The following is a 19,891-nucleotide window of genomic DNA, read 5'->3' on the forward strand; positions in this document are numbered from 1 at the left end:
TAAAGAATTCTAATAAAGTTTTTTTTACTTTATATGACCTTACTAAAGTCATATAAAGTAATATATAAATTCTATGACTACCACCGACTAGCAAGAAGTGGAAAAGCTTAATCTGTGGTTAGGTTCGTACATGGGAATTATTGTTGAGTACTTGTAAAGATGTGATTGGTAGTTGTAAGGTAGTGATTTATACTCATGCATCTGCAATTTGCGATTGGTAATTTGTTATTAGTGCTTCTAAATTTGTGAATATGACTCGCACAGTTGCAGTTGGTATTGGTAAAGCGGTAATTCATCCTCATAAACTTGTAATTTATATGTAAATTCTAATTTTGTAACATTGACCAAGTTAGACACCTGCTCATATATCTTTATTAACAGTTATCTTATTTGATGTAAAACAGTTGGTGCTCAGAAGAACTTGTTGCTCTGACTTGCTGAGGGTCAGACACACTTGGCGTTCAAAAACATCTCCGTGTTTACCACATCCGCGGGGCACTTCTGTTCAGAAACACAAGGTCCTCACAAACTTGGTTTATTTTGAAACCTTAGGTACTGCCTTCGGAATCATATTTAAATTTCAAATAATTCTCGCTTAAAAATGCAAATAAACTCTTTATGAGACGATACTGTCCCAAAAGTTAGAAAAGTCTTAAATTCTGTTAGGGTATTTTCGTTATCTTTTGCAGGCTAGTACGTCAGCCTGAACACCTAAATTCGGCCAATCATATATCAAAGGTTGTCTGTCAATCGAATTCTTTTCAGTCATAGCATCTTGATTCATATGTCGCAGCTAATATACGCACTGTTGAAATATGAATCATTTACTTTAGCATTGAGTTACATCCCCGTTTTCACAAGGACGGACATCACCAATTTAGTGCTACTTGGTCCCAATGTTCTTTCCCATTGGAAACCTACTAGCACTAAGTTGCTAACTGGTTAGCAAGATGCTTCCGACAAACTGGCCACAACCAAACTTGCTTGCGAACCTTCCGCCAAAACAATTCGGCCCCCTTGATGAACGCCCAATCACATTTAATTTATTCAGTCGTGTAAAGTTCGGCACTACTCGGGAGAATTCGGAAATGTAACTGTTGGAACAGCCGTTTCCCTACGATTTTAAGTGCAGAACCAGGTTTTGTAGTTCCTAACTTTTTTCTTATTTCCTTGCAGAATGTGCCATAGCCAACAAGGCCGACATCGTTTTCTTGGTCGACGGCTCCTCCAGCATCGGCATCCCAAACTTTCAGCAAGTTAGGGTGTTTCTGCGAAGCGTCGTCTCTGGCCTTGACATAGGCCCAGACAAAGTTCGGGTCGGCCTGGCTCAATTCAGTAATGAGCCTCACAAAGAGTTCTTGTTGAAGGATAACCTGGATGCCTCATCTCTACTGACTGCTATAGACACATTCCCCTACCGGACTGGAGGCACAAAGACCGGCAAAGCCATTGACTTCCTGATTTCAGAGTACTTCACAGAGGAGGCGGGGAGCAGAGCAAATCAGAGGGTACCTCAGATTGCTGTTGTCATCACGGATGGAGACTCGGAAGATGAGGTGGAGGAGCCGGCCCAGCGACTGCGACAGAAGGGGGTGATTGTCTTTGCCATCGGGGTGGGCAAAGCCAACCAACAGGAACTAGAGGATATCGCTAACCAGCCATCACAGCGTTTCCTGTTCACCATCAACAGCTACCAGGCCCTGCAGAGGCTGACTAAAGGTCTGCTGCAAACTGTCTGTGTGTCCATGGAAGACCAAAGACAAGGTGAGGCCAATCACTGGTTTGGAGGTCTTTGTTGGTTAGGTTGGAATGAAGAAGATCAACATGTATAACCTTGAAGGCAGAACTTATTTAGGATTTTTGCTTCTTTCAGCTTTGGCGGAAAAGTTTGCAGACATCTTCTTCCTGCTGGATGGTGGTATGACAGCATCTCAGTTTCAGCAGATCAAATCGTTCCTCATCAGACTATCCAGACAGCTTAACTTTGGAGATTCTGCATACCGTCTGGGCTTGGCCCAGTATGGTCAAGATATTAGGGTGGAGTTTCTCCTCAACCAGCACCAAACCAAACAGGAGACCCAGGCAGCAGTGAGCAGCGTCCAACATCTCCGGGCTTCATCTACCGAACAACGAAACCTGGGCTCTTCCTTGGCCTATGCCAGCGCTAACTTCTTCACCAAAGAGGCAGGAAGTCGTGCGGATCAAGGCTACCGACAGTTCCTGGTTGTTCTGAGTGCGAAGGATTCCAAAGATCCAGTGTTTAAAGAATCCCGCCTGATCAAGTCAGCTGGCATCACGGTGGTGGGGATGAGCCTTGGAGCTTCCATGGAAGAACTGAGTGTGGTCGCCACTGCGCCATACATTTACCGGGTCAATGCCACCTTTGTTCCTCTGCTCAGACAAATCTTTGAAGCAGAGGAACTGGAGACCTTTCAGAGTGGAGGTTAGTTTTCTATGGCTTTGCTTCATTATGTATTGCTATAACTCATCTAGGTAAGATATAAGATGTTTTCTCATGTTTACCCCAAAGATATTGTCAGTTTATCTGATCAGTGCATGTGGAAATAATCATCCTTTTTTGTCTCTTGGGAAGATTTTTGAAAGTCGCTAAATGAAATCTTTACTTGTCCAACCTTCAAGTGTTCTTCCAACATCAAGAAAATGTTCATGCTAGTTTCTTGTAGCAGATACTCAGAAAGGCCTTTCTTTTGACACATGATTTCTACAAGAAATTGTGTTCTAAATGAAGTGTCAGTCGACGACATTTGGACCCTGGTCTACAGATATTGCAAAAAAGTAGAGCTAAATAAGCAAATAAAATTCATTAATTAATTGCACGTGCAATAGGTGGACGTTACGGGCTCCTTTGATTAAATCTGACCGGTCTTCTGTCAGATGAGCATACCTGGTCAGACCAGCATACCAATAGTCAATACCCGTTTATCCCTTTAGTTTATCGTTTAAGTTTTGTGCAAAAACGAAACTTTAAATTACCTCAACAGGCATGTATCCCTTTAGTCATGTACAAAAAATCATCTGCTGGTCAGAGCTCCAAGCTTTCCTTCTAAAATGGGTTGTTGTATGATGACTTAATTCTGGTAATATTGCAACTTTTTTCTCCGAAAGTTACGACTTTATTCTCGTAAAGTTACGACTTTATTCTCAAAAAATTAAAATAAAAAAAATCCCTGGCCTGGCTCTAATACTCTGATATAATAACGATCTGACCTTAAATTGTTTTAGTTTTTTTGTACATGACTAAAGGGATACACGCCTGTTGAGATAGTTTAAAGTGTATTTTTTGTACAAAACTTAAAGGAATAAACGTAAATGTGACGTCTTGTATTGACTATAGGTATGCTGATCTGATAGAACACCAGATTTAATGGGAACAAGAATGATAATGAGTAGAAATTGAGGGTGCCACGCATGATCAATCTGGATTTGTAGGATAATCTAGAAAAAAAAATGTAACTAGATTTTTATCAATTTCTCTACAGACTGCAAAGCTGCCAAACTGGCCGACATTGTGTTTATCATTGACGAGTCGGGAAGCATCGGCGTCCAAAACTTCCAGCTGGTGCGCTCCTTCCTGTACTCTATCATGAACGGACTTGAGGTCAGTCCAAGCAAAGTCAGAGTGGGGATCGTGATGTACAATGAAAAGCCTACAGCGCAGGTCTACCTCAACTCATTCAGGACAAAAGATGAACTGCTAAACTTTATCAAAATTCTGCCCTACCGTGGGGGAGGCACAAACACAGGGGCCGCCTTGAACTTCACACGAGAAAACATCTTTGTCACAGAGAAAGGAAGCAGGAAGGATAAAGGTGTGGAGCAGGTGGCGGTGGTAATCACTGATGGAGATTCCCAAGACGCTGTGAGCGAAGCAGCAACTGAACTTCGGCGTGCTGGAGTTACGGTTTATTCAGTGGGAGTCGAAAATGCCAACTATGAAGAGCTGATGATGATGGCTTCCTACCCTCCACAGAAACATGTTTTTATTGTGGATAGCTTTACCAAACTGAAATCCCTGGAGCAGAGCCTGCAGAAAACCCTCTGCTACAACATCATCCGGCAGGCGGTCTCAGTCGGTACGAGGAGATCCAGTATCAAAGAAGGTCTGCAGAACCACTTTATAAAATCTGCAATATTTACAAGTCTTCCAGCTCTCATCAACTGATTGGAACAAGGCTAATCTCTGCGTTTCCTTTGCAGGTTGCATTCAGACAGAGGAAGCCGACATCTTCTTCCTCATTGACCAGTCAGGGAGTATTTATCCAGCTGACTTTGTTGACATGAAGAAGTTCCTCCTTGAGTTTATAGAAACTTTCCGTATTGGGCCACAGTACGTCCGTTTAGGTGTTGCAAAATATGCTGATTCACCAACCCTTGAATTTGATCTGACGACCTACACGGATAAGAAGACATTGGAGGAAGCGGTACAGAGGATCCAACAGGTTGGAGGCGGTACAGAGACTGGAAAAGCCCTGACGTTCATGAGTCAGCTTTTTAAGACCGCCATGACGACCCGCGGACACAAAGTTCCTGATTACCTGGTGGTTATTACTGATGGTAAGTCTTCAGATGAAGTCAAGGCTCCTGCGGAAGCTCTGAGGGCGCAAGGTGTTACCGTCTACGCCATCGGAGTCAAGAGCGCGGACGTGCAAGAGCTGGAAGAGATTTCCAATGACCCTAAAAGGACGTTCTTCGTCAACGACTTTGATGCTCTAAATCCAATCAAGGACGATATAATCACTGACATTTGTACTACCGAAGGTAAGAGCAAATCTCCACACTGATTTTTCTTGGAAGGGGTTTAGGTCTTTTTATGGGCAGCTTAAAGATTGACCAATCAGGAACGTCTTATGCTACGTTCAGACCACATGCAGCAGAGGCAGCAAAAACGCACTTGCTGCTTCATTTTTGACGCTTCTACAAGTTTAGTTCTGACGTGCAGCTGACGCATGTTGCTGATGCGCGTTGGGCGGAGCTACCCTATCCTTTCTTTGCCTGTAACAATGGCAGCTATATTTGCTGTGATCAGTCGGTAAAAAGTAGTTTTAACACATGTATAAGTGAGAAAGTCTACCTGAAAACATGGTCAGTTCATCCAGATTACCATCCTGCCTTCAAATATTATGTCTCTGTGGGAGCCGCTCAGACCCCCACATACCGCTGTCACTGGGAATGCGCAGTGCTAAAAGTTCTGGTAAATTGGCTCGTAGCTCTGCTTCAACAACAGGATTTGTCCACGAACACGTTAAGATGGCTGACTGAATTTACTGTTTTCGCAAGCGCTGGAAGCAGCGAAAAAAGCTTCTGCTTCAAGGTCAGATGTCCAGTAAAATGTGTCCAGATGCATCTGATGCTTCTGCTACTCCTGTGTTCAATGGCAGAGAGCGGCTTTGCTATATTTGCTTTGATCAGTGGCTGTCACCAGGAATCCCCAGCAGCAGCTTTTAAATGAAATTTCTTTTTGTTTACATTCGTGTATACAAAATGACAAAATAAATCTGTCTAAGTCTAAGCAGCTACCTCAGGCCTTGTCGCCTCTTCGTGGTTTTCCGCTACTGTTTGCAGTGGCTGTAAGGCATTTTTTTCATGTACGTAATCCAAACTGCTCCAGCATAATAAAAGCGAACATATTTTGCAGTCATGTTTCTAGATTTTAAGTTAATTTAGTCGTTAATAAACTGTTTCAGAGGAGTGATCATAGCGCTCTGCATCAGCAGTGCTGTGTCTGACTCCCTGCCAGCTCCCAGATCAGCTTCTCTGATTGGTTGATGCGGCGCATCCAGCAGCTAAAGTTAAATTTTTCAAACTCCAGCAGCTGCTGCTCCTGCTGTTGACCTTTTGCGCTAAACCATTGACTTTACATGTAAACCAGCTTCTTCTGCTGCCTCTGCTGCTAGCGGTCAGAACGTCGCATTAGAGGTCATGATTAATGTTTTAACCTTTTGAACACCTTCATGTTTCTCATTCCCATATCTCTGAATATCTGTCTACAGTTTGTAAAGATGTACCAGGTGACCTGATGTTCCTCGTGGACAGCTCTGGGAGTATTTACCCAGAAGACTACGAAAAAATGAAGGACTTCATGAAATCTGTCATTAGCACGTCTTTTGTTGGCCAGGACAATGTTCGTATCGGCGTCATGCAGTTCAGCGATACCCAAGAGGTAGAGTTCAACCTCAATAGATACTTCACCAAAAATGGCATTTTAGAGGCCGTCGATGCCATGTGGCAAAAAGGTGGAGGAACGCTCACAGGTAGAGCAATCTCGGAGGTGTCTCAGTATTTCAGTCCAGCCCAGGGAGGACGCCCAGAACTGCAGCAGAGGCTTGTAGTGATCACCGATGGTGAGGCCCAAGATGAAGTTAAGGCGCCTGCAGAGGCACTTAGGGCCAAAGGAGTTCTAGTCTATGCCATCGGAGTGATGGAGGCCAACACCACCCAGCTTCTGGAGATCAGTGGATCTCCAAACAGAATTTATGCGGAGAGGGACTTTGACGCCCTGAAGGATCTCGAGAGACAGCTGTCATTGGAGCTGTGTGATCCAGAGAGAGGTAAGGAAAATATTTGTTTTCCAGTTTGAATTTATATACTATGCTAGGAAAGGTACCTCCTTACATAGTTATAATCATAGAGAAATCGTATTTAAATGTCAGATCATTCTGGCTTAAACATAGGTATATAAATGTATTCTTTATCAGAAGATATTGTACCAAAATTTTGAAAAATTCTATTTTAAATTTTCCCGTTATCTTATGCAGGCCGGTTAGTTCTACATCAGCCTCAACACCCAAATTCGGCCAATCATATATCATCGGTCATCTGTCAATCAATTTTTTTTAGTGATAAGGTCTTGATTCATCTTGAGAGCGAATTGTTGGCTGTTTCTCATTTCACAAGAACGCGAGTACGGACTCATGTTCATCGCAAAATATTGGTTGAAAACTTGCATAAACATTTTAAGTTACCCTTAAAACCTCCAAACCAAATGTTTTTTTGTTAATTCCGTTTTTTCAAGCATGCTTTCAGTAATATGGGAGCTTATTTCTCTTTAACATTCAGATCAGTGCTGCATGTGAACGTGAAACTGAACAAAGGGAGTAATTCCTTTTGCTAAAAGCTTGTTTTCTCTTTCATCAGACCAGTTTTTCATCTTTGCTTCTAGAGTGTAAGAAGACCGAACAGGCAGACATCATATTCCTGGTGGACGGCTCCACAAGCATAACGCTGCCCAAGTTTAGAAGCATGCAGAAGTTCATGCAGTCCATGGTCAATCAAACCACAGTTGGAAAAGCCCTGACTCGCTTCGGCGTCATCCTCTACTCCACCAACCCCAACTCCATCTTTACTCTGAATCAGTACAGCACCAGACAAGAAGTTATTCAAGCAATAGCAGCTCTGCGGTCCCCGTATGGAGACACCTACACTGGACGGGCTCTGACCTATTCCTTACAGTTCTTCAGCTCTGAGCACGGAGGGCGGGCGGAGCAGCAGGTGCCTCAGATCCTCATGGTGATCACAGATGGAGACGCCACTGACCGTTACAATCTGGCTGAGCCGTCTAAGGCCCTGAGAGATAAAGGAGTTAACGTGTTCAGCATCGGAGTGGAAGGAGCCAATGTGACCCAGCTGGAGATCATGTCCGGTCATGATAAATCAAAGGTTTTCTATGTGGACAACTTCGACGCCCTGGAAACTCTCTACACGAACATCACTAAGGAGCTCTGCAACTCCACCAAGCCAGGTAAGAGAGCACACAGGCAGGGGGCGGATTTAGGAAATTTAAGGCCCTAGGCAAAGACAGGCTAATCTGACTCCGCCAGATGGATTTGCTCCGCATATCCATCTGTGAACCTTCTGTAGAAGTAATTTTGGGAAGGGGCGAAAATACTGGTTAGCTGATTGGCCTATGTTGGTGATAGACGGGCCAAATAAACCAATCAGATCAACAAAGCATATGACGTACTAACAGAGCGACGATGAAGAGGAGCCAATTGATAGATCAAACTCTGGTCGAAACCAGTCGGGAGAAGAGCAAAAACATCTTTTCCTCAGAGAAAAGCCTCCAGAGCAGTGTTTTGCTCTTCTTTCAGTGAAGAAATACTCTGTAATTCCCATAAAACTTGCTCGATAGCCACGCTAACGCTAGTTTCATCGGCTGAAGCCGCCATGTTCTTTAGACTGAACTGTGGCGCTTCTCGTTGCGTCACACCTCAACCCGCCTCAAAGCCAACGCTGATTGGACGTTCGTTTGGTGAACGGCTCCAAATTTTCTTTAACCGAGAGTCTCCAGACTGATCTGCGAGTGAAACCTTGAAAGCTCGCGAGATCAGGATGGTCTCACGAGGCTAAAGACAGGCAGGGGGTCCTCTGAATCTAGAAGACAACACATAAACAGCCCCATTCTACAGATATAGAAATGTTAATAGAATAGACATCCATTATCTGTCCCTCTCTTCTTGTCCCTTTTCTTCTTGTTTTCCTCTCTATGTTTTGTACTCAGCTGACTTTTCATGCTGTCTCTAAAGGAATGAAAGATTTTTTTCCCCATTTTTTCATTGTTCATCGTTACACTCCCTCTATCTGCCTTACCTCCTCTAGCTGTGGTGCAGAGGAGGCATCTTTGAACCTTTTAATTCCAGCAGCTTTTCTCCCTAAAAAAACATCTGTTGTTTTTTTTCCCGTAGTTTGTGAGAAACAGCAGGCTGACCTGGTCTTCCTGATTGATCAGTCTGGCAGTATCGACCCAAAAGACTACACCATCATGAAGAACTTCACTGTTGAACTGGTGAACAGCTTTAAAGTCAGCCAGGATTTGGTTCGCGTGGGACTCGCCCAGTTCAGCAGCGAATTCGAGCACGGGTTTTACCTAAACGAGTTCTTCCAGGAGGTGGAGGTGTCCAGCAAAATCCTGAACCTAAGACAGCTGGGTGGAGGCACCAAAATCGGACTGGCTCTAGATTCCATCAGGGAATATTTTGAAGCTTCTCGCGGTAGCCGTAGATCTTCAGGGATCTCACAGAACCTGGTGCTAATCACTGATGGAGATTCAGAAGATGACGTCGAGGATCCAGCCGATCGTCTCAGAGCTTTAGGAATCGAGATGTTTGCCATAGGCGTTGGTGACGTCCATGACCTGCAGCTGCTGCAGATCACCGGTGATCCCAGGAAGCTCTTCACTGTGCAGAACTTTGGCAGCTTGGATGCAATCAAACAGAAGGTAGTAGACACCATCTGCAAGTCCAAACCTTCCTCAGATCCGTCTGGTGAGTTACAAATTTAATATCAATCTCTGTTTTATTTCTTCAAGACTGTCTGTACATTATCCGCTCTAGAAGCACAAGATCTATATCCAGCCATTCAACAAAGATGCTGTTCTGGAAAAATTATATACAAAAAAGTGAATTGTGAAGTGTATTTACCCCTAATTTGAGTAAGTAAATGAGAGTCTACCGATAGAATGAGTATTTTCGCTCTTAGAATAAGATAATTAGATAATATGCACTTAAAATAAGACAATGCAATTGTTTTTTTTCTTATTTTAAATTAAAACTGTCTCCTTCCATTTGCAAAATGGCTCTAGTTTTAAGACAAACCAAATTTTTTGCAGTGTGCTACATGGCTGTGCATCTGATTTTGGCATTTGGCCAATTAGATGAGTCTTTGAATGATATATTACCTACTGTAAATTAAGGTGAAAAAAAGTTAACAAGTTGAGAAAAAAAGGTCAAAAGCTAATTGAGAAGTTAAAAAGTAAAGTTAAAAAATGAATAAGCCTAATTAACAATTATATTTAGGTTTATAAACTAAAAGATGTAAGTGCCAGTACCAGCATGTTAAATGAGGAAGTCATGTCCCCTTTTAAAAAGCCGTTGCGCCCCAGGGGCTTCCTCACGGTTCTTTTCCTGGGAGCAAGTTATTTACTACTCTTAACTCAAACTGGGTAATAACATGTAAAAAGGACTATAAAACAGAGGTAAAAAAGTAACAGAGTTTATTCCAGATCAGGTCGTTACAGGACAGAGAAAAATGCTTGGAGCTTGCACAGCTGTGGGTTCAAAAATCACGTCCGCGAGCGTCCGGCAAAGATTGAGCCCCGAACAAGGTCATCTTCTCCTTCTTATAGCTCATGAGTCTATGTGTTGCATCAGGTGGATGCTTAGCTGTCTGTATCAGAAACTGACACGCCATCCATGCCCTGACCTATATGCAGCTTGCCTCTATGCCTCAGGGTTACAGATAGCTCTCCTCTATCAGTCCGGCTCCAAGATGTGCCCACACACTCACCGGCCACTTTATTAGGTACCCCATGCTAGTAACGGGTTGGACCCCCTTTTGCCTTCAGAACTGCCTCCATTCTTGGTGGCATAGATTCAACAAGGTGCTGGAAGCATTCCTCAGGGAGTTTGGTCCATATTGACATGATGGCATCACACAGTTGCCGCAGATTTGTCGGCTGCACATCCATGATGCGAATCTCCCGTTCCACCACATCCCAAAGATGCTCTATTGGATTGAGATCTGGTGACTGTGGAGGCCATTTGAGTACAGTGAACTCATTGTCATGTTCAAGAAACCAGTCTGAGATGATTCCAGCTTTATGACATGGCGCATTATCCTGCTGAAAGTAGCCATCAGAAGTTGGGTACATTGTGGTCATAAAGGGATGGACATGGTCAGCAACAATACTCAGGTAGGCTGTGGCGTTGCAACGATGCTCAATTGGTACCAAGGGGCCCAAAGAGTGCCAAGGAAATATTCCCCACACCATGACACCACCACCAGCCTGAACCGTTGATACAAGGCAGGATGGATCCATGCTTTCATGTTGTAGACGCCAAATTCTGACCCTACCATCCGAATGTCGCAGCAGAAATCGAGACTCATCAGACCAGGCAACGTTTTTCCAATCTTCTATTGTCCCATTTCCATGAGCTTGTGCAAATTGTAGCCTCAGTTTCCTGTTCTTAGCTGAAAGGAGTGGCACCCGGTGTGGTCTTCTGCTGCTGTAGCCCATCTGCCTCAAAGTTCCACGTACTGTGCGTTCAGAGATGCTCTTCTGCCCACCTTGGTTGTAACGGGTGGTTATTTGAGTCACTGTTGCCCTTCTATCAGCTCCAACCAGTCTGGCCATTCTCCTCTGACCTCTGGCATCAACAAGGCATTTCCGCCCACAGAACTGCCGCTCACTGGATGTTCTTTCTTTTTCGGACCATTCTCTGTAAACCCTAGAGATGGTTGTGCGTGAAAATCCCAGTAGATCAGCAGTTTCTGAAATACTCAGACCAGCCCTTCTGGCACCAACAATCATGCCACGTTCAAAGTCACTCAAATCACCTTTCTTCCCCATACTGATGCTCGGTTTGAACTGCAGGAGATTGTCTTGACCATGTCTACATGCCTAAATGCACTGAGTTGCTGCCATGTGATTGGCTGCTTAGAAATTAAGTGTTAACGAGCAGTTGGACAGGTGTACCTAATAAACTGGCCGGTGAGTGTATTCTGTTTATTTTTAAAGACACGAAGGCTGTCTTGATTAGATGACCTCCGTACACACCGTGACATCCACAATGTGAAGGAAGGCCATCTACTCTGTCTAATCTGGCTAATAAAGTAACAATGCACATGATGTATAAAGAATAAACCTAACAAGCATTAATGCCTTTAAGTTGATGTTGGACCAAAAAAAAATGTTTCTTTCACTCTGAGTATTTGTCATGTATTTCTTACAGAAGCACTTTGTTATTTTTCCTTAAAATATTCAAGAAAGTTGGCATTTCTTGTTACTTCATTGACATAAATTTCTGCCTTCAAAATATCCATATTTTTGGAATGTAACAAAGGTGAAAAGGTCTTTCCCTGGATTCCAATTACACTTTTGGCTTGAAATTTACATGTTTTAAGTATTTCACTGAATGTCCTAGAAAGGGTTAAAACCAACCATGAACTTTATTTTCCGGCAGATTGCACCATCGACATCGCAGTAGGGTTTGATATCTCTCGACGAAATGCTGAGACTTTAGTCAGCGGCCAAAACCAGCTCAGGATCTACCTGCCAGAGATCACCCAGTACCTGTCCTCGGTGCCACGTCTGTGTTGTACCAACGAAGCCATCAAGACAAACTTAGGCTTCCGACTGGTGGGCAGAGATGGACGCACCTTGAACGACTTCAACTTTGAAGTTCACAATCCGGATGTGGTGAAGAAGGTCATGTCTACCAGACTGACGGAGCCCACCTATTTCAACACGGCTCTGCTGAGATCCTTTGAGAGGAAATTCAAGGAACAGTCAGGAGCAGGTGTGAAGGTGAGTCAGAGACCTGGGAGACACTCCCTCTGTATTCCCTGGTCTAGGTGAGGTGGACTAGCCTCATGAGACCATCCTGATCTTGCGAGCTTTCAAGATTTCACTCGCTAATCAGTCTGGAGACTCTCTGTTAAAGAAAATTTGGAGCCGTTCACCAAACGAACGTCCAATCAGCGTTGGCTTTGAGGCGGGTTGAGGTGTGATGCAACGAGAAGCGCGACAGTTAAGTCTAAAGAACATGGCGGCTTCGGCCGATGAAACTAGCGTTAGCGTGGCTATCGAGCAAGTTTTATGGGAATTACAGAGTATTTCTTCACTAAAAGAAGAGCAAAACACTGCTCTGGAGGCTTTTCTCAGAGGAAAAGATGTTTTTGCTCTTCTCCCGACTGGTTTCGGCAAGAGTTTGATCTATCAATTGGCTCCTCTTCGTTGTCGCTCTGTTAGTACGTCATATGCTTCGTTGATCTGATTGGTTTATTTGGCCCGTCTATCACCAACATAGGCCAATCAGCTAACCAGTATTTTCGCCCCTTCCCAAAATTACTTCAACGGAAGGTTTCCAGATGGATATGCGGAGCAAATCCAGCAAATCCATCTGGAGGAGTCAGGTTAGAGGTCTGCAGGAAGGAGGTATAATAACAGATTCTGATGGACGGATCATATGATCTAAGACATCAACCCAGCAGGCAGCTGCTTACCGCTGGCTGCTGGCTTTGAGGCGGGTTGAGGTGTGACGTAACGAGAAGCGTGACAGTTCAGTCTAAAGAACATGGCGGCTTCAGCCGATGAAACTAGCGTTAGCGTGGCTATCGAGCAAGTTTTATCAGAATTACAGAGTATTTCTTCACTGAAAGAAGAGCAAAACACTGCTCTGGAGGCTTTTCTCAGAGGAAAAGATGTTTTTGCTCTTTTCCCAACTGGTTTCGGCAAGAGTTTGATCTATCAATTGGCTCCTCTTCGTCGTCGCTCTGTTAGTACGTCATATGCTTCGTTGATCTGATTGGTTTATTTGGCCCGTCTATCACCAACATAGGCCAATCAGCTAACCAGTATTTTCGCCCCTTCCCAAAATTACTTCAACGGAAGGTTTCCAGATGGATATGCGGAGCAAATCCAGCAAATCCATCTGGAGGAGTCAGGTTAGAGGTCTGCAGGAAGGAGGTATAATAACAGATTCTGATGGACGGATCATATGATCTAAGACATCAACCCAGCAGGCAGCTGCTTACCGCTGGCTGCTGGCTTTGAGGCGGGTTGAGGTGTGACGTAACGAGAAGCGTGACAGTTCAGTCTAAAGAACATGGCGGCTTCAGCCGATGAAACTAGCGTTAGCGTGGCTATCGAGCAAGTTTTATCGGAATTACAGAGTATTTCTTCACTGAAAGAAGAGCAAAACACTGCTCTGGAGGCTTTTCTCAGAGGAAAAGATGTTTTTGCTCTTTTCCCAACTGGTTTCGGCAAGAGTTTGATCTATCAATTGGCTCCTCTTCGTCGTCGCTCTGTTAGTACGTCATATGCTTCGTTGATCTGATTGGTTTATTTGGCCCGTCTATCCCCAACGTAGGCCAATCAGCTAAGCAGTATTTTCGCCCCTTCCCAAAATTACTTCAACGGAAGGTTTCCAGATGGATATGCGGAGCAAATCCAGCAAATCCATCTGGAGGAGTCAGGTTAGAGGTGGACCACCTGTGTTTGGAACTGTGAAAGTCTTATGTCCATAAAACATCAACGTATGTCTCTCAGCTTCGCTGGACGGCAAAGCTTCATCTGGTCGTTTACTTTTCAGTCCAACTGTTTGGAACGTTTGCTGAGAATAAAGATTGTGCTAAAATCAGACCCTTATTTTGAAGGCAGGCAGGAAATACTTCTTACTTTTCTGTTCAGTTCAGTTTATTTCTATAGCTCCAATTCACATCATGTCATCTCAGGTCACTTTCCAGTTCACCAGATCATCCAGTCAGATTGATTCAAAGTTTTCTCTTTTTATCGATATACCAAATTAATAATTCAATATTTGAAACTTGAGATCCAATTTAAATATTTTTTTAATCTGGACACTGTTAGGGTTGTTAAGTTTCCCCAACTTTAACCTATGAAGAAATAAACAAAGACAGTGTAAGATTTTTCCTGACCGGGCTTTGCAAAGGGAAAATACACAGAGCTTTAGGATCTCTCTGTGCATCTTCGTCTTGCTCCACGCTTGCAGGCTTTTTTATTGAACAGTCAACACATTACAACAGCAGGTGTTAGTTTCGATTACGCAATCTCTTAGACATAGCATGAACCTTTAAGATGGGGAACTTGTCTGGTTTCAGTATACGCTTTTAAAAAAGGTGTCGGGGTTCATGAACTTCCCTTTCTGTGCTTCTCAAATGAAAAGCAGGAACTTCTGTGCTTCATTCTCGCAAAACATTTGACCGTCTTATGACCTGCATACACTATTTCCACTGATGACAGTACCATAGAAAAACAAATGATTTAAAAGCAATATAAAAGATATAAATGAATAAAATGATAAAAACAACAGAAATCATAATAACTCCAACAGACTCCATCGTTAATATGTTCCTGTTGGTGAATTTAGGGCACAAACTAAACATTTAGTTTATGATGTACTTAGTTTTTCACCAATATGAATATTTATGTGGTTTAATTTCTGATCAACTGGTTCTAAAGTAAAAAAAAAACCTGTTGGTTCCTGTTTTGATCAACTCATGTCTTTTTACAAAGTCTTGGTTCCCACTCATGTTTTCCTCAAACTGAAGTAAATACGAGCTCCATCCTGGGAGGAAGGAAACACAGCAGATAGAAGATGTTTGTAAGTCAATCAGAAGAAGAAGAAGAAAACTGTTCTTAGGAGTTCACGTTATTCTCCTCAGATTGGATTATTTTAACCTAACTGACCTCAGACGGTATCGGAGTTCCTCTCTTGCATTTGAAGGAGTAGCATTACTTCAAACTGTGACCATCTTCCTCCAGGTGCTGGTGATCTTCTCAGACGGACTTGATGAAGACGTGATGTTACTGGAGAACGAATCTGACAGGCTGCGGAAGTCAAGTAAACACGGACCTGGATTAATGCTGATGTTGCCATGGTAACTCTTCATAAGTTAATCGGGCATTTATCTGTTTGTTTTGCAGACATCAGCGCTCTGCTCGTCGTCGCTCTGGAAGGCGTCCGTAACGCCCCGCAGCTGCAGATGGTCGAGTTTGGTCGAGGGTTCGGATACCAACTTCCTCTGAGCATTGGCATGCCGAACGTCGGGGGAACCATCCTCAAGCAGATCGTAAGATTCTGATGTTTTAGAATAGAATAGAAAATCCCTTTATTGTCCCACAATGGGGAAAATCTGGTGTCTGGCGGTGGGTTGGAGCACATGACCCATTTATGGAGGCCTTAGTGCTGGACACGGCCGACCCGGGTTCAAATCCGGCCTGAGGTCGTTTGCCGCATGTCTCTCTCCTCTCTCATACCCCGTTTCACCTTAATGAGATGGAAACGGCCTGATGATGTTACAGCCGGAGGAGTCTGGAGTTCACAGGGCCAACCAAGAGAAGATCAGAGGCTGATGTTCAAGAAAACAAACCGATTACCAATAAATGAATAATCTTCCTGTTGGCAACATTAGAAGTTGATCAACCTTCCCTCATTTTTTAAGCCAACAGCTGCTGCAATAAATCGGCAGGAGATAATGTAAATATGGATTATTTTTCCAAGTCAACAGCGGTTTTTCCAGCTGGATGACATGTTTTCCTCTTCTGATCTGTCTTAATGCTGCGTTGCTGATCTGAACATCTTCAGGGACTCATTAGCTGCAGGAATATGAAGATTGTTCAACAAAGATCCTCTGACAAAGCAGCCTTACCAGGGCTGGTTTGCAGATCCCCCAGCTGCTCCGTCTATCCGCAGTTTGGTTTATAAACAGCTGGAGCTGTTGGCTTTTAGGCTGAAGTTTACTTTCTCTGGCAGATTAATATGAGTTTGCAAATCATAAACATATCAGTGGGAGTTCTGCAAAGTGTGGGGGAGCAAGTTCTTTCCAGGAACAGAGGAGTCGACAGGGAGCACAGAAACCCTCTGAGGGCCGCGGCGATCAGCAGCTTCTCATTATAGTTTCACACACAGGCTGTTCTAAACACTGCATTTCATTTCAGTTATTATTATTTTAAGGTTTAGAACGTTTAACTGCAGAAAATATCAAAACAGAACGGGACATGGATTGCTGAGGATAAGTGGACCGCAGCGGCTGCAGGGGGGGCGGGGCACCTCCCAATCACTGACACCCTGGTTTAACAGTTCAGTCCATCCTCTCTGAGGAAGGCAAGATCCAGCCGATGCACCGCAAAACAAGATCCGTCCCCAATGCAGCAAACCCAGTGAGCAGGCACACCGATCCAGGTCAGAGAAACAGTTCAGAACCGGACAGTTCACTGATCCAAGGTTCCAGGAATCCTCAGAGCGTAGGAGTCCAGCAGCGAACTCAGACAGAAACCCTCTGATGAAAATAACTGACTAATCAGGTTCTTTTTTAGAGATTCTGGTCCAAAGACGATGACTTCTATTTTGTCTGCATTCAGTTCAGTTCTGTTCAGTTTATTTCTATAGCGCCAAGTCAGAACAAACGTCATGTCAAGACACTTTACACTTCACCAGGTCATATAGTCAAACTGATTCAGTTTTCTATCTAAGAAAAACCAGTTGATTGCATCGACTCATTGACTCTTCAGCAATCCCTCACACTAAGCATGCTTATAGCAACAGTGGAGAGGAAAAACTCCCTTTGAACAGGAAGAAACCTCCAGCAGAACCAGGCTCAGTGTGAGCGGCCATCTGCTGAGGCCCACTGGGGTTCAAGGAGACAGAAGCAGACATAGAAAAAGAAGCATAGATACAAAAGGCAACTGTCAACCAGCTCCACAGGCGGCCCCGTCCAGGAAACACACAGCCAGGCAGACGAGCTCCGAGCCAGCTCCCATGTCAGAGGATGAAGAGAGCACATCCAGTTAGTCACAGTCAGAGAAACAGGACTACACTGGAAAACAGGCCAAGCTCCAACATCTAGAAACAAAGGTGTTGATGGCAGCAGCACAGCTGATATTTCTCTCCAGGATGGAGTCACAGCCAAACAGGAACAGACCAGATGAAGCTACTATGAGAAAAAGCAGAGAGAGCAGAACGTTAGAGATTGAACTAACAGATTCTGCAGAGTGGGAGAATAGAGATAGAATGAAGCAGAATGATGAAAAAGGGGTCCCTATGTCCTCCAGCAGTCTAAGCCTATAGCAGCATAAAAACAGAAAATAGCTTAGGATAACCTATTTTGTATGAAGTATACGAAAGTACGAGTCATCCAGGTTTTTCTGTCTTCAGACATGCCTGTAATCTATGTAATGGGTTAGCTTCATCTGGATTATAGACATATAGCTGGGTATCATCAGCATAACAGTGGAAATTAATCCCATGCTGTCTAATAATTCTACCAATTGGGAGCATGTATAAAGTAAAGAGAATTGGTCCTAGCACTGATCCCTGTGGTACTCCACAGGTAACCTTTGAGCATGAGGAAGATTTTTCATTAATGTGAACAAAGTGAAACCTGTCAGATACGATTTAAACCTGCCTGCAGAGGTTCTGCTTTATCATAGTTCTTAGTGAAGATTTTAGTGACTCCATTTGCGATGTCTATTTAAATGCTGCACATCTTTAGCTGGTCCAGATGTTTTGCTTGTTAGCAGTAACCGCCCTGCAGCTTGTTGGAGAAAAAAAAACAGAAGCTTCATTTTAACTAGATAAAAGCCCAAACATCTGTAATTAACTGAGAAAAGAAAGGAAACAAAAATGTTTCTCTCCTCAGAAACATGCTGTTAGATGTTCTGGTAGAATTTAAGAAAAAATTAACCAATAAGATGAAGACTCCAGGTGCTGCAGGAAGGCTTTAATCTGAATGACGCCACAAACATGAGCAAAAACCTGTTTTTATTTTATAATCGGACCAGTTCTTCTGATCCAAATGTCGACCTCTGTGCTGTTTTCTGTCTGTTCTGCAGGACGCGGTGTCGGATAGAGAGTGCTGCAACGTCATGTGCAAATGTTCCGGAGCAGAAGGAATCCGAGGCTCTCGGGGCCCCCCGGGGTCAAAGGTGACCGGACTGCACGCGTTTGAACTTCACAGACATAATGAGCGTCAGAAACATCAGAGCAGAAACCTGCAGCTCTGGTCGGTTCTGATGTTTCAAAGGGAAGCAGGTCAGACTTGATGCATTACTGGGACGCTGTGAAGCTGTGAGTCAGCAGATAGGCCTGGCGTCCACTAAGATTCCCAGCAAGGGACAGTTCCTCATCGCCTCTGAGATCTTTTTCAGTCTGAATCAGAAAAGAAATGTTTGTTTTGGCTCCTGATGAATAAATATTACGTGTATTGATATTTAAAGTCCTCCTCAGTCTGGGGAGGAGGATGAATAATGATGATGATCGCCTGGGTGTTTCTGAGGAAGCAGGTTCTCTACAGGTGAAGCTCTCTGTGTCCTCTGCTGGACATTTCTGTCTCTAACTCTGTGGTGTCCTCCTGAACCAGGGCGTTCGGGGACAGAAGGGTTACGCCGGCTTCCCAGGAGAGGAAGGAGCTGCCGTGAGTCTCTCTCTTTGTATTCTTAAAGCTTTTATATTCAGCTTCACTCTGCTTCATTCAGGCTATGGGGAGAAATTCATTCCAATATTATGCAGGGGAAAGTTGAAAAAAAAAAAAGTCTTTTGAAGAAAATCTTGTTTCAAAAGTGTTACTTTGAAAACAATCTCAATTAAAAGAAGGCTTTAAGTGTCATTTATAATTTCCATGAAAAACTTCATTGTATATTTTTAAAGTTTGCTATTTTTCAGATGTTATTTTCGATTTTCATCAAATTTGATGTATGCTTTTTTCAGATTTTATTTTCCAAATGTTTATTTTTTCGAGGTTTTATTGTTTCTCTGATTTTATTTTAAAAAAAATTCAGAATCAGACATACTTTAATAATCCTAGAGGGAATTTACTTATTTCCATTTAAAAAAAAAAATTTTTTGGATGTTTTTATTCAGATTTTCTTACAGTTTTTGTTCCATTTTCTTTATTTTCCTAATTTCATTTTATAAAGATTTCTTGAGATTTTATTTTTATCCAGAATTTATATTCTATTATTTTTATTTGTTTCAAATAAAATTTTTTCATATTCAATTTCTTTTTTTTTTAATATTTGTTCTTTTATTTTATTCTTATATAAAGTTTTAACTTTTTTCCAGATTTAATTTCTCTTTTTTCTTTCAAATATTTACTCAGATTTAATTTTTTTGTCAGATCCTATTTTTTTTTAATTTTTGGATGGAGAATTTTTGACGTTTTATGAAGTATTCTTGTCAAACCTCACCGTATCGCTCGGTTTTCCTCGCACAGACCAATAGAATCGCTTCTGCTCTGTGTGAATTGTAGCAGCAGTCTTTCTAAAAATATTGGTAGAACTTTTGTATATAAATACATTTTTTTATTTCCTTTTCAAAGCGTGCTATTTGCTTTCAGAAATATTGGATCAGATTTC

General features: G+C 42.9%; 1 protein-coding gene across 1 annotated transcript in view; it reads left to right on the plus strand.

Moving 5' to 3' along the window:
- The window catches only part of col6a4a (collagen, type VI, alpha 4a), a 75,093-nt gene that overhangs the window by 11,659 nt on the left and 43,543 nt on the right, over positions 1-19,891 (plus strand). The window contains exons 4-15 of the mRNA XM_038281197.1: positions 1,177-1,764; positions 1,874-2,443; positions 3,501-4,121; positions 4,219-4,779; positions 6,012-6,569; positions 7,181-7,759; positions 8,703-9,281; positions 11,979-12,322; positions 15,302-15,380; positions 15,464-15,609; positions 18,371-18,463; positions 18,898-18,951. Of these exons, the coding sequence (XP_038137125.1) occupies positions 1,177-1,764; positions 1,874-2,443; positions 3,501-4,121; positions 4,219-4,779; positions 6,012-6,569; positions 7,181-7,759; positions 8,703-9,281; positions 11,979-12,322; positions 15,302-15,380; positions 15,464-15,609; positions 18,371-18,463; positions 18,898-18,951 (4,772 nt within the window). The remainder of the gene's footprint in view (positions 1-1,176; positions 1,765-1,873; positions 2,444-3,500; positions 4,122-4,218; positions 4,780-6,011; positions 6,570-7,180; positions 7,760-8,702; positions 9,282-11,978; positions 12,323-15,301; positions 15,381-15,463; positions 15,610-18,370; positions 18,464-18,897; positions 18,952-19,891) is intronic.

This window comes from Cyprinodon tularosa, unplaced genomic scaffold (genome assembly GCF_016077235.1).
Source record: "Cyprinodon tularosa strain WSP-4 unplaced genomic scaffold, ASM1607723v1 ctg168, whole genome shotgun sequence".
NCBI lineage: Eukaryota > Metazoa > Chordata > Actinopteri > Cyprinodontiformes > Cyprinodontidae > Cyprinodon > Cyprinodon tularosa.